Source organism: Accipiter gentilis, chromosome 3, assembly GCF_929443795.1.
Source record: "Accipiter gentilis chromosome 3, bAccGen1.1, whole genome shotgun sequence".
Lineage (NCBI taxonomy): Eukaryota > Metazoa > Chordata > Aves > Accipitriformes > Accipitridae > Astur > Astur gentilis.
In genome coordinates, this window is record NC_064882.1 from 22,728,881 (window position 1) to 22,744,534 (window position 15,654).

At 36.7% G+C, this 15,654-nt stretch overlaps 1 protein-coding gene across 1 annotated transcript in view; it reads right to left on the bottom strand.

Moving 5' to 3' along the window:
- Positions 1 to 15,654, bottom strand: part of UBE2K (ubiquitin conjugating enzyme E2 K) — a 47,261-nt gene that overhangs the window by 24,690 nt on the left and 6,917 nt on the right. The window contains exon 2 of the mRNA XM_049793971.1: positions 2,733 to 2,826. Within this exon, the coding sequence (XP_049649928.1) occupies positions 2,733 to 2,826 (94 nt within the window). The remainder of the gene's footprint in view (positions 1 to 2,732; positions 2,827 to 15,654) is intronic.

Sequence of the window (15,654 nt, forward strand, 5' to 3'; positions counted from 1 at the left end):
CTGATTTTCATTAGCAGTGTATGCTGAATATGTGAATACACAGTGCTCAGCTTTTGAAATTTTGGTCTAGCTGAATTATTGAGCATCACACAGAACCCAGTTCTGCAGACAGGCATTCCAATCTTTTTTTACCCTCTTCATGAACTGCTATACAGTTTTTAACTTTTGTGACACATGAATACATCTTTCATTTCAAGTAACTCCCAATACATTCTCGAAAAAAGGTCATTCTATGAGCAGAGATAATGCTGACCAGGAAGAGGGAGGGGAAAAAAAGAAAAGAAAAAAAAAAAGCAAGCTGTGACAAACCAACTCACCCAAAGAGGATTAATTCTATTTGAGCGGAAGAAAAACCAAACACCCCCAAAACAACACCCTGCCTGTGCCATTCAGATGCTTCCTAGCATGCAATTACTTAATTTTGCAACATTTTAACATCTGTACGTAACACTTGGTTTTACAAGACCAACTATATTTGCAAAGGGACTATTACACTAAACAGAATGATCCACTTCCAAATACATCACCAGCACGACTATGTATTTTAGGTCCACAGCATAGTTCTCCTTTTAAATTGAAGGCACGTATTATAACCAGAAGAAACTATCTTCTTTCCAGACATTATCTTCTGTCAACTAAACACTAGTGGCTGATGAGATGAAGATAGAGGCGGCAGGGGGGACGCAACCACCATTATTTGCTAGACAGCACAGGAACTCTGGGTCTCAAGTTTTGGATGGGAGCATCCTTACCAGTACAGATGCTTCTACTCTTCTGTCCTCTCCCTTCCAGGCTCATTTCCTTTCTCCTCAGCTTCTGACACCTTCTACCTCTGCCCAATATTCTCCAATGTCAACCTCTGTTAGGCTGTTTCCTCATCCTTTACCTGTCATGGGCCCCAGCATGGAAGGGGTGAGGGGGAGTGAGCATTAGGGAGACCGCCTGCTCTCAAGTCCAATGCTGCTGCACCAGCAGCTCCTAGCCCAGAGAAGAAATCACAAGACATGTCCTCCTTAGCGAAGATGCAACAACCAGATTTTCATCATTAGCCACTAACGCTCTCAAGTACGTATACACCTATATCTACACAACAATTTTCAGGTATTTTGCCCACTTGATGAGAATTTATTTTTCAAAATAATGACAAATGGCATGCATCTGGTCTCTGGACAATACTCAAGTCCCACTCTTAGCTCCAATGCATGGAGCAACTAGAGCAACTGAAAACTTGGAAAATTGTTTTAATTTCCAACAAACAATTTATTTGCCTGTAACATTCCTTAAGGCTTTTTTTTTTTTTTTTACTGGAAGTTCAAATTCAATTCCAAGTAGATACCTGTCATGGAAAATTTTAATAAAACACCATTTAAAAGTAACCAAAAATTTAAAAACAACCCCAACCAAACCTAAACCCAAACTTCCTCATTTATCATCAAGGAACTTTAACAGAAGTTTCTGGCCAACTCCATATATTATCTGCAAACAGAAAGTTTACAAGTACCAGCGCTATTGAGTAATTTGGTATCTCTGATGAATTATGCTATAGAAGCTCTAACAGAAGCTAATACATGTAGTAAGTTATCTTGCTTTTTACAGACTGAAGAGCTGCACAATTACTGATACCAGCTTTAATAAACAAGAAAGTCAATACGGTGTAATTATTGAAGAGAGATAAATATTGGGACACATAGATGCCGGAGATTAATCCCAAATTTAACTTGCAATGGCATCTCTCCGTGAGACAGAAAAATACAACATGTTTTTGAATGACCACCACATTAGATCGCAGAAATACATGTACAGTTACATTAGATTCTGAAGCACAGTTTTTTGATGTTTCATGGCTAAGGAGCTGTCCTGGTTTCAGCTGGGATAGAGTTAATTGTCTTTCTAGTAGCTGGAACAGTGCTATGTTTTGGGTTCAGTATCAGAAGAATGTTGATAACACACTGATGTTTTCAGTTGTTTAAAATATAGTAGAGGATTTTTCATCTTCTCATGCCCAGCCAGCGAGAAAGCTGGAGGGGCACAAGAAGCTGGGAGGGGACACAGCCAGGGCAGCTGACCCAAAGTGGCCAAAGAGGTATTCCATACCGTGTGACATCACACCTAGTATGTAAACTGTGGGGAGTGGGGGCCTGGGGATCGCTGCTCAGGGACTAACTGGGCATTAATTGGCAGGTGGTGAGCAATTGCACTGTGCATCATTTGTATATTCCAATCCTTTTATTATTACTGTTGTCATTTTATCATTATTATTATTAGTTTCTTCTTTTCTGTTACTAAACTGTTTTATTATCTCAACCCACGAGTTTTACTTCTTTTCCCCATTTTCTCCCCCCTCCCACTGGGGGTGGGGGGCAGTGAGTGAGCAGCTGCGTGGTGCTTAGATGCTAGCTGGGATTAAACCACAACAGGAGCTTAAACTTTCAAGATGGTAAACAAACAACTGAAAGTCAGAATTACACCAGTTACACTGCACAGCTTATACCTGTAAATTAACCTTAGATATGGGTTAGTCTGTCCTACTGTAGAACAGATATGTCTTCAGGCAACACAGAAGTTGAATTTAAATATTTTTCAAGTTTAAAATTTGTATTTTTAAAAAAATCAGGCTATTTTAAAACACTTAGCTCTACATTTTTATGCTGTAATTTAATTTTACAAACAAAGCATTTCAAGACACATGATTTGAAATGTACAATGACTGCATACACAGAAACATTACTTGCCTTCATATGGTGTGTCCGGAGGTCCTGCTATTTCTCCTCTTAGTTCTGTAAAATTCTCATCTACAAGATCTACTTTAATTTGATTTTTGCTCGTCTTAAAAATAAACAGAGAAAAAGAATCGTAAGTAAGCATTTGACATACAGATTTCCCCACAAATATGGTATTTTAAATTTTTAGAATAGTTTTAAAATATATATACAAATAAGAATTTTAAATATATAGTAACCTAAAGTGAACAGCTATCTTCCAGTTGGAATTTTATTTCATTGAAAATAGACTATTTGTGAAGCATTAGAAACTTCAGTAATATTATTTAGACAAACATTAAAATAAGCAAAGCAACCCAGCAATATAATATCTAAAGTTATATTTTTAAGCTGAATACATTTTAAAAAGACTACAAGCTTTCAAATCAGCTATTAATTCCACATATCTTAAACTACAAGATTAAATTGACCGAGTTATACATTGGGGGTTTTTTTGTTTAGAGTAATATAATTAATAATAGACATGATTGTAACCTTCACTGGAATACAGAAACACTTCCCCAAATGGAGCGCTCACTATTTTTAAACAATACAATTATCTAAACAGAACACTGTAGTCTTGCTTAAGATCATGTTTATCTTTAATATTTAGGTGTAAGGTACAATTTATTTATACACTTGAATTTCATTGTCACCTCCTCAACATTTTCACACTCCATATCAACTTGCTTACAACAGAAAAACACTGTATTTTGATACTGAAAAAACCATATGTTTTCCAGAACCTGATTCTCAGAAGTGTTTAGCCGGAGCTACTCGTTCTATTGAACTTGCTTTCCAAGTCCAGGGAGCAATGTTAGTGAAAATCACACAGATCTTCTAGCCAGTAACTTTTCTAAGGGGGATGCAAAGCAGAATCTCCTTTTAGAAAGATATACCACAAAGTTTTTAGAGGTAAGTAATTACACATTTGTCCATTCTGCTACTTCTGTATACCATGCTCACTTACTGCAACACAGATTTCTTGAATCCTATGTTATTTTTTTCAAGAACTCGTATCATCTTCCCAAATCTTTTTAAATTGTTTCAACTAGTTCTACACCAAAAAGCTCTGTACAGCTGCGCTTCTCTTCTGCCTCAGAGTAAACCTGGTTGCTGACAGCTATGACAGAAGAGTTAAGTCAGATAAAGCTGATGGTTGCCATCAACTGGTTCTTGGATCTACCAATGATGTGAACCCTTAAGGATGCAGAATTCACTGAACAACAGCTGGGAGATCACCTCTATTTCCTTCCTGTAAATGTTCTATAGATTCAGTCCCCCTGCACCAAAGAGGGTGCTTTCTGACTAGAGATGCTCACCGATACAAAGATCAAAGTTTAAGTAAAAGCTTCACCATGCCAAAGACCCTAATTAGAAGCTAGACTCAATTAATCCAATGGTGATTTGGGAGCTTTTTTTATGTCTATATTTACACATATTTGTCTTTAAAACTTGGGTAAAAACGCTTCAACCAACACAAATGAGGCAGCACCTGCAACTGCATAGTTGATGCCAAGTACTGCACTTCAAAATACAAAGATTCAACCACACTACAAATTAAGGACGCACCGTGCACCTCCAAAGTAAAAAGCCAGTTAAATACTAAATGGAATGGTTCTGGTTTACTAATGTATATCTATAAACTATGGTTTTATTTTAAGCTTAACATCAGATCTTGTGTCATCTTTCATGACCTTAGCTAGGACATCAGAGAAAGGAAGTTAATAGAATTGATTAAATTACTTTTTAAAACATATTTGAGATTTATTTTCTTTCCTGCTACTGTTTATATAAGTTGCCTGACCAGAGAGCAACTGAAACAGTTTTCTTTCAAAGCTTTGTTTCCATAATACTGAGCAGCAGCATGACAGCCCATCCCAGCAAGACAGCCCTCCCCAACAGCCAGGCACTGTAAGAAATTCCCTCTGCAAATCCAAACTCGATCATAGGCAACACATTCCTCTTGCAAGTTTTCCAACCGCCCCCCCTTTTACGTTTTTTGCTCTCACTATTCCAACTGGCAGTTTATTCCACAACCTTACAATTGTTAAAAGCTTTCTAAACTACAGTTTAGGTAAAGTTATAATCTATTTATGCCCACCTGTAACAGCACTGTTTCAGAGCTTCAACAAGTTTCTTTGTATCTCTAGTATTGCCCTCACAAAATATATGGTATTTATACCTATTTCCCTTTTCAGACTTAATTTTGCTCTAAACAAGCTGAAATTCTAATCTTGCCACACTGATTTTTTTATTTTTTAAATTTTTCCACTCTTCATCCCACGATCACCTAACTAGCCCTCGTAAACTAATTTAGATGGAAGTCTCAGGATCAGTGCCACGAACACTCTGTTGCACTCACTGAAAATACATCGCAACCAGCATAACCCAAGATCTAATTTGTCGCCTTCTGTGGCGGTAAGGCACGAGGCTTAGATCAAGCAACAGAGTCCCAGCAAGGCTTCCTATGGAAGTTTTTGTCCTCTTAGTGGCTGCACCGTGCCTTCTCAGAGGTACTGCCCCTGTGTGTTACCTCTTAGATCACAAAGCAGCACATTAGTTTAAATAACCAATACAGTTAATGAGTCACCAAAACTACCTGCTCAGGTACTGCAGTCGTTCAGGTTCTCCTGCTCTCGCTCTGTCAACTAGTAAGCTGTCAGCTTCACCTGGTAAACTCCAAGTTGGCTGCAGGAGTTCTTGTTCTTTGCAAGTAAACCCACAACTTTCCACCTTGAGGACTGAAGCAACAGCAAAAGGGACGAATTTCAATGATACAATCTATGGTTAACCCATGCTGCAGCTTGCTTAATTTTCTCCTTAGCATTTTGTTTTTCTTCAGCGCGCTGCACACTGTTTGGCAGCCTGGATATTCACCTTCATATTCAATTTCAATTAGTACCACACTAGCTGTTTTTCACAACAAATCCTTCCTGACTCCATAAATTTGGCAAAACAAACAAACACCCTATTGCTAAACTCAGTTTCTTTCAAGAGTCAGTGATCCTGGTTCCCCCATTTGAGATGACTGCTTTTATTACTACAGCTCCATACCCTTATTTCCTTTGTACAGAACCTCGAGGAAAAATGGCAGGCTGTATTACACTGTTTCAGCATAAGGATTAACTTAATTTCAAGTTCATGCTTAAATTCTACCATGCCCTCCATAAAATAAATGCATCTTTTTATTTACATAGCTGAAGAACCTTTTTCACACTATTCCGATAAGACTTTTTCAAGGTGCAACTCAGCTTGACCTTGCCAATTCTTGATTCTTCCTTCATCCCTGGAGCAATAACTAATATTTAACTGTACTGATTATTCATCCAATTAAATCTGGAGTGTTTTCCTACAATATTTCCCCTTAATGAGGATCACATAGCATAAAATTACTTAATTGTAGCAGCTCTAACAGAATAAATCCCTGGCCTCCACCATGATCAACTGAGCTGTCTCTAAAATGTTACCAGAGTTCTCCAAAAGCATGCCTCTGACACCAATGATCTTAGCACAGAATTTATGAATCAACTTGTGATCTCAGAACTCAAGTTGATTTTGCAGAAGTAGTTTTTCTACAAAGACCTCATTACGTTTCCATACCAAGTCTAAAATAGGATCACCTCCTGTTGATTCAGTAACAATTTGGTGATTAAACCACTGGGCTAGCAATTCCTGAAATATGAGTCATGACATCACTAGCAACATTTATTTCCATAATCTCAAAGAAGTTAAATTCTGTAACGATATAATTCCTACCAGCATTTCTCACCAACATGAAAACACTCCAGCAACACCAAAATCCTTTTTTAGGAATCTAAAAGTTCAACACTACACAAGCAGAACTTCCCATCACCACACCTGAAAATTATTTTGATCAAGACTGAAAAAAAAAAAGATAAAGGAGTGTTAATACAACATATTACACAATGCATGATGCCATTCTCTCATCTTTTTTCCTTCATATTCTAGTTGGATTATGCATAGCCTTTTTTTCTTCTTAAATTCATCCCCTGCTTCACACTAGGGCTCTAGTCAAAAGATTTGTCATCTTTTAGACAATCACAACTGGTGAGACTCTTTAGGCATTGCTATGGTCATGCTTATCCAATTTTCTTCTGCCTTGTGGAGATTAAAACCAAGCACTGAGATCAAACTAAGCATGAGGCAGAAAAGTTGGGGAAGATGCATATAAGGCACTTTCATCTGTTACAAAAGCCTTATCTCTAAAAAGAAACCCAAAGGAATCAATCCTTCATGAAGAGTCATTCTGTAAGCATCTCCTGAAGACTGGACACTCGATCACATTTATCACAGTAGCTACTGATTGATAATATTTTGATTTGTCTTTGCCTGCCTCCTCTTTAAAAAAAAAAAAAAAAATCCAGAACTACACTGCCTAGTTTTATATCTGAATATCTTCCTTGTATAGAACACACAATCCACTCCAGCATAAACTTTGAAGAGGAAGTTCTGTCACTGTGAAGGCTTTATCGCACACATCATCTCCACTTCCACTAAAATCCTCTTAGAGAGCAGCTCTGGACCCTGTAATATTACTCTCAGCAGACAACAAGCTCTTCTGTTCTTTTTATTCATCATAGTCTACAGGCCTTAACGAGGAGTCCCTCATTAGAGGGGCCTGCCTTCTTTCTGCAGTTAATAGACCCTTTCTCCTGATCCTTCCATGCTATCTCCTTTCTTCTCCAATCTGCCTTTAAAAAACTCTTATTTATGTGTTATTCATGGCCTATTATCCTCTTCACTAGTCCAGTACCTCCACTCTTAAAAAAAAAATTAAAAAAAATAATAATCAAGTTTTCCTTCACAGAAGATAAGAGGCAAAAAGAGAGCCAAGACAAAACTATAACATATCAACATCACAGGAGCACATTAAGACAAGATGATAAAAATTGCACTGTTCTTCTAAACATTTCTTTCCCACATACAAAATACTATTTACTACATTTACAAAAAAAAACCAAACCACCATATTCCAAGTTCAATCTTGAGATAAGTCTATTTCCTGAAGACTGACAGCAGATGAAATGACCTTTTTTTTTTAGAAGTAGGAATTAAAAGTGCATTGGAATTTTTTATGCTTCCTAAAAAACCTCCAAATTCTACAGCTATTTTGATAAGTAGGCCATCAAAAAATCAAGTAATCAGCATAAAAATGCCTATTATCAGAGCTGTTAATGTATGGATAGCTACTGGTAGGTTTAACCAAAAATGCAGGAATAAGAGGTTTTTAAATATTTTTCTTTTGTTATTAAGAAAAAATAGCCAGCAGTTTTTGATGTTGTCCTGGCTTCAGCTGAGAGAGAGTTAATTTTCTTTCTAGTAGCTGGTATAGCGTTATATCTTGGATTCGGTATGAGGAGAATGTTGATAACACACTGATGTCTTCAGTTGTTGCTCAGTAGCGTTCAGACTAAGTCAAGGATTTTTCAGCTTCTCATGCCCAGCCAGCAAGAAGCCCGGAAGAGCAGAAGAAGTTGGGAGAGGACACAGCCAGGGCAGCTGACCCAAACTGGACACCATGTGACATCATGCCCAGTATAGAAACTGGGGGGAGATGGCTGGGAGGGGCAGATCACTGCTTGGGAACTAACTGGGCATCAGTCAGCGAGTGGTGAGCAACTGCATTGTGCATCACTTGTTTTGTATATTCTTTTATTATTATTATTATTACTATTGTCATTTAATCCATTCTGTTCTATTAAACTGTCTTTATCTCAACCCAGGAGTTTTACTTTTTTCCAATTCTCTCCCCCACCCCACTAGGGCAGGGGGGCAGCAAGTGAGCGGCTGCATGGTGCTTAGTTGCCGGCTGGGGTTAAACCATGACAGACATCTATGTTGAACCCTCTTGAGTGGAAGGAAAAAAAACCACAAACCCCAAACCCCCCAAAATCCCTCACGCTTCCATGTCAGCCGTGACTACAAAACTTACTACCAGCTGATGGCATACAAAAAAGAAATTTTGAGTGAGGTTATTCTAGAACCAACTAGATCTACTTACTCCCCCCCATGATTTTATCTTAACATTAGACTTTTGATCCCTGCATAATAAAATTACTCTAAAGAAATGTAACAGGCCAAAATCTCCACTATGCATCCATTAGTATACATACTATGTTTTAAACTGTTGTGGTCAGAACAAAAAAGAAGTTTATTAGCAATATCAATAGCTTCCATTCAGCACATTACTTTCTTAAAAAGAATAAAGTAGTGTCAAAATGATTTATTACTTGTATGTTCCAAGTGTATCTGTTTCACCGTACGTATTCAGATGCCACGTGCAAAATTTGTATCAAGTATCTTTGGATATAAATGCTGAGATGGTAAATAAGGATTTATAAAAACAAAATACAACACACACACAAGAACTGAAAAACACCCTATTTTAAACAGAATTAGATCTGGAATTCAAAACTCAATGTTATTTCTGAGTAACTGGGGGGAGCGCGGACCCTTCCCTCCCCCCCCAAAAAAACCCCAAAAACCCAAAAACCCAAAATCCTGCTATTCCATACAGCAATTCACTATCTGCAGTCTGTGATTTTATACGTCCTGTAACATGACCTTCCTCCATCTTAAGGGGAAAATACTCTGTACCACATAAACTACTACTATTTTCTGTTAATTGATTTTGGTTTTACAGAAGATAACTCATAGAAAACTCTAGAAACATATATATATAAAAAACAACACGAAAAACCCTAACCTGAAAAGACACACATATAAATGATAAATTATGTGTATAGATAAACAAGTCTAGTTGCAATAAAAGCAGCTAAGTATTAAAACTCTGTAACCATTCAGTGCTTTAGGACTAGCAACTTACACATTAAGGAAAAGTTTTAATAAGTTACAAAAATGTTAAAGAATGTACCTGCCAAGATTTCAGCAAAGATTAAGGAATAAATTTGAAAAATTTCTCCAGAATTTTCTCAACCTAGGACAAAGTCCACTAACTTGTGAGAAAGGGTGTGCATTTAAAATAAAATGTTTTCTATCACTAATATTTCCAAATCACACCAACAAGAAAAATTACTTTTTTTATTTATCTTTCAAAGAGAATTTTTAAATTATTTTTTGATTACTCTATGAGTAAATTGGCAGTAAATACTTTTTAACCTACCTAAAATTAATAAAAATTTAGTTACTTCTTTAATACAGCTACGATTTACAAATGTAAAGTAGGTACTTTTGAACATACAAACATTTTATCCTGACGCTATAAGGATCGATATTTAATAAGCCAAATTAAGTAAGAAATACTTCACCCTAGTCTGAAGCCATGCTAGTGGTACTACTATGGTACTACAAAGTTACTAGTGTCTCATAAAACTCTTCTCACCCTCCCCCCCATTTTATATTCTACCACAACAGTCCTACTATACACCAAAATCTGGCATGAACATATCTCAAGAGAGTTATAGAAAATGATCATCTGATCAACTATCATAATGAAATCCATACGCTACTTTTGCAAAAGGACATGAGTACTGAGTCAACATAAGTGTTGAGCAGAAAACTCCAACCTTTCAGTAGCAGTTTACTCCATTAAACAACGACTTAATAACTTAAAAACCAAAACCAAGTTCATTCTTATCCTATTTACTAATCCCATGCAAATCTGTGGGTAAGTATTTAAAGTAATTTTGTTTTGCCACAATTGCCACGTTGTTTTCTTATAATCTTTCGCTACATGACCATTAACTCTCTCAACTTAGTCCAAATGATTCAGCTCTCTCCACTGGTGTGCCAGAAAGAGAGGAACCTAACAAAAGCTCACCTCTAAAGCTGCTGTCTAAGAAGTCAGCTACCAGCCTCTCCTCTCATCTCCCTGGCCTTACTTCTTTTGAAACCAACACTCTACCTTCTTAACGCGTTATTACCTCAGAGTAGCTCAGGATAAGTACATTGCATCCACTTATCTCTTTTGCAAGAAATAGGAAAACAGCAAAAAGGCAGGATATATCACTCTACTAGGAAACAAAGTACAGGACACTGTCCTGCAGCAAAATGGCAAATTCAACTTCAAAAATATTGAGGTCTGTAAAATTGTTGATTCCCCACTCCCCCGAGTCACAAGAAGCTACCAAAGCAAGAGCAAATAATAGTTCAATATTTTGGAAGTATTCCTTCAGACTCACTTCAGCTTAAGACCCAGAATCAAGTGCATCTCCAGAGCCTGAGCTTGTTATTATTAAGAAAAGCAGAAATGTCACATAATTACCACAGTCACAGCTATTAAGTATACACACTGCACTATCAGTTGAGATCAGCAGATCACATTTGCATTCTCAGAGAGAGCTCTTGCTGACCTTCACTGCACAGAGCAACTGTGAAACAATCAGATGTTTGGGGCAGGGCAAGGAGAAGAGAGAAAACAAGTCTGTCTGAGGCACAATAAAGAGCAGTTTCCCTAGATAAGAAAAGGTCAATACAGAGAAATGCCTTTTCTTAAAATGCTCCCACGTTCTTTGACCCCACTATCAATTTCAGTCTTGAAGTTCTCCACATTTCACATTCTATTTCCTCTCGCTGTCTTCAGATGTATTTTCTAGAGTTATGCTTGTTTTAGTAAAAATGTGAGATTATTTTTGCATACTAATTTTTTCATTTACTGATCAATATACTATGTTACTAATATGTAACTTGTATTTTAATATATCTAAGGAGCTACAAATATTCATACTGTGTGAATTCTATAGTAATGGTAATGGACTCAGACTAGAATTTCTATATTTATCACAGTTATACATATTAAATGCATCTTGATAAGATTCTTTAATAAAATATCTTAACAAGGGAGTAAACCCACGCCAACCTTAAAATTCTGTATTATTACATGTGTTTACATATGAGAACAATACTGAGAGGGATTTTTTTTTCCTGTCAGAACACAAAGCATCTCAAATATTAAAAACATCTTCATTTTGCAAGAGTTAGACCTGGAGCATCACCAAGTTTTAGTAAAACTTTTTTTATTTAAGGTATCTAAATACCTATTCTTGCTAATGTTCCACTATTAAAACATCACTCTACCAAAAAAACATAAGACTGTACTTCCATGGCAACTTAAGCCAGTCTAACAGCTGCCAAGGTCCTACTTTCCTCCTGGTCCTGCTAGAAGTAATGTAAAGGAGGGGCAGGATTTTGTGCAAGTGTTCATACAACTGCACAGCAAACATATGAATCAGAACTATCTTAGTAAGAAGGTTCTTTTATTTTAACCCAACTCCCTAATTTGATTCACCACAAACATTGCAAGTAAGAGAAGGAGCACAAAAGTGGGAAGAGGAGACGAGACTGCAGGAGGAACGTGACACTGCTTCTTGGCACTACCTTAGGACAACTTAAAAGAATTTTGAAACTTCAGCTCTAGTGTCTGTCTAAACTATTTCTGACAAAATCCTTGCATCAGTCACGGACACACAGAGGTGTAACTGACACAGCTATGCTGGCATAGGCCCTAAGTGCAGTTATACAATCATTGCTTGTCTCACTAAGGGTCTGTGTGGTTAAACTGGTAAAGCTATGCCACGAAAGCTGCGTACATTAACAGCATACTTACAGTCCCGTGCTGGTGTTAAGTATCCCTACGCAGTCATAGGCTATGTCTAACTACGCAAGGTATTTACAGTACCCAGGAGCATTAAACATGGGCAGGAGCTGCCCGAACCTAATCTGAGTGCCACTGAGATACTCAACATCAGAATGGGCATAGTGTAAGGGACTCCTGTTCCAGATAACCCTGTTCAAGAAAGCCTAAATGGACAAGCAATTTTGCAGGAATGCAAGATGCATTTTCCTTATCTTTTTATGCACAGTTCTGTCTGACTCAAAACAACTGAAAAACCATGCAGATAAAGTATGCTTTAATAATCAGTTTGAACCATACTTTGAATTAATCATTCTGTAAACACAAAAACCATTTGATGCAGCTTCTGCAGTCAATTCTGTAAGTCTACCCTACTTGGTTGCTAGTAATTCTATTTATGAAGGAATCAACAGGATTCAGCTCATTTTAAATCAATTATGCTAATTCAGTCACAGTCCCAGAGATTGAAAACTTGAAGAAATAGATCCGAACAGTTTTTCTGTACTAGCTTCCCATACGGACACACCCTTATTCCAAAGTGGAAGGGCTTACCTAAACACCATGAAGGTTCTAAGAGTTTGCAGAAAGGAAGCAAATACAAAACAGCTACTATGATTTCCATTTGTATATGCTACCTTATTTCATAATAGCCTCCTGTACTTAAACACATCCTAACATGGCAAAAATTTAAGACTTTCTCACAGCTCACTTTCAGCTAAAAATAAAAAGTTATATATGTTTTGCTTGAACTAAACTACCTATTTAAGTAAAACATGTACTAATGCATTTGTGTGTTTGTTTCTGCCCCCTCCTCATAAAACACTGTACAAACATATTTAGAATCTGAAGGCATGTCACCTTAAACCTTCATATTCCTAAACTAGACTTAAACAATCATTAATTTTCCCTTTCCCAATCAACTGTTTATCTTACTGGCTAATAATGAATAGAAATTATGAAATAATGAACACGAATTCGTTTCCTACACGTCTTGTGACAACAGACAAAGGTAGACAGGATAGCCCCTATTAGCATTCCAACAAAAGAATGATACACAGTATTAGCTCAGCTCTCTTAGACATTAAGCATAGCCAAATTGGAGTTATACCATACAACTGAGTTTTATGGTGTCCAATAAAGCAAAAACACTGAATGAAGCTTCTTTTGTAGTCAGGGATATTCATAACATTGCTCTCCTGTGCAGACACTTTGAAGACTAGAGAGGAGCAATCCATGGCCTTAGTACAATTCTGTTACAACATACTAGAATAACAGACACAGATCTGGTCCTCAAACAAGTTTATTTTTGCTGCTCACAGAGATACTTTATTTATTATGCAGATAGTATTTTATTAAGTACTCATGGCAAGCATATTCAAGTGCTCTCATTTCAAATATTACAAGTATTAACACTGATATAATCTGAAGGGAAAGTGCTAGGTTAAGTCAGGAGTGCAAAAGTGGACTACATCCCTAGAGTGCCTTATGGAATACTACTTCTCAAAATTCACACTCTTTGCCATAAAAGAACTAAATTGGTTATTTTCCTTATCTAAATTGCAGCATATTTTTACCTAGTTTGTCAGAGACAAAAAGTAGTCTGCATATTAATGATTAGGTTTAACCGAAAGCATTTTCTCAATTTAATGCCAGCAGCAATTATTAGTGTAAAAGTGATGAAGTATAGTAACAACAACAATCCTTACTAGGATTATGAAACAAGCTAGAAACTATTTAACAGGTAAAAAAAATTAAAGAACTACACTAAGTACTTACACTAGTTTAACAAGTTTAATGCAACCGAAAGACCATTAGACAACTCAGAATTGGACTGTTAACCAGCACTTTCTTGCAGTTTATAGTTACACAAATTTACTATGATAAAACATCAACTTTATTTAAATTTCATAACATGAAATAACCTTGGGACTTGTACACTTCTTTCCTACTAAAGCTAAACTCCTGGAAACAAACATAGAAGAATGAACGGGAGACTGGGAAGATTAAAGGATTGGCTCATTCCTAGTATCCCCCTTAGGTCCATGAAGAGTTGTGGTCAAATGGTACCATCTGGTAGCTGCAGCCTAACCCCTAATCCTAAACTGACTAACCCAGTCCTGTAAACAGTGACTGCTCTCTTTCCTCAGGTTTTTAAGAGATTACCAGAGACAACCAAATGACCCTGACTCCAATGGAGACAAAGGGGGTTTTTTCCTGTTTTCCACTTACTCCCAAAATCTTTAGGATTCTGCCAACTCATACATAGACCATTCATGAGAGATCTGGACCAAACTGGATACATGTTAACATGAAAAAATGCCACTAACTGAATACAGGAATGAGCAATAGACTTTGCCTTTCCTGTACAAAAATGCCCACTACCAATACTTGGCCAACTCATAGGTCTAGTCAAATGATCACTAACATTATATGTTAAGTATTTCGAGTCACAGATATAAGTAATATTTATAATACTAGTGCTTATTATCTGCACAATACTGATCTTAAAAGTGCAATGGTATTATATTCATAGAACTTGAAAAACAGCCACATGGTTCAGATAAACAGACATAAAACTACAAGTAAACTAATAATTCAAAGAGATCACCTTAGAAGTGAGAATAATAAGCAGTTTTCTTAAAACTTCCTAGTAAATGCATTTTGGCTTAAGCCAACTATTCTTTAGTTACCAAAAAAGTGACTTACGGACAAACTCGTCTGAAGGCAAAGATCTACAGATCCATTCTGCATTATTTTCCAGTACAAACTGGAAGATATAACCAAAAACACCATAGACAGAATTAAAGAAACCAGATGCACAGTAATGGCATTTCAGTATCCTTTTATATAATAATTAGGAAGTGGGTATAAACCTTGTCTTGCCTAAAATCGTAGGCATGGTTTGAAGTACACAGTAGACAAAGTTCTTTTGGCAACGTACAAAGGATCTCACAAACAACTATTTTAAAGTTAAGATAATCTTCACATTTCGAAGAAAGGCAGCTTAAAGAAGCATTGTGGATCTCCTAGCTGTTCTATATTCAGGGTTCCAACACAGAACTTGTTCAACCTAAATACCCTGACAGTTTTGCATCTCCCAGAAAAACCCAGCTTCTGATTTAAAGAGGAAGAGGATTCATTATTGTCTTACAATAGTGGAAACTTCTGAACTAAAAAGTTTACTTTAAAATTCTTCAATTTGTTTACAGGGGAAAGTTTTACCAGGTGTGGCAACAGAGTTGGAGCCTGTCTGTATGTTTTCTTTCACAAACAGAAAAA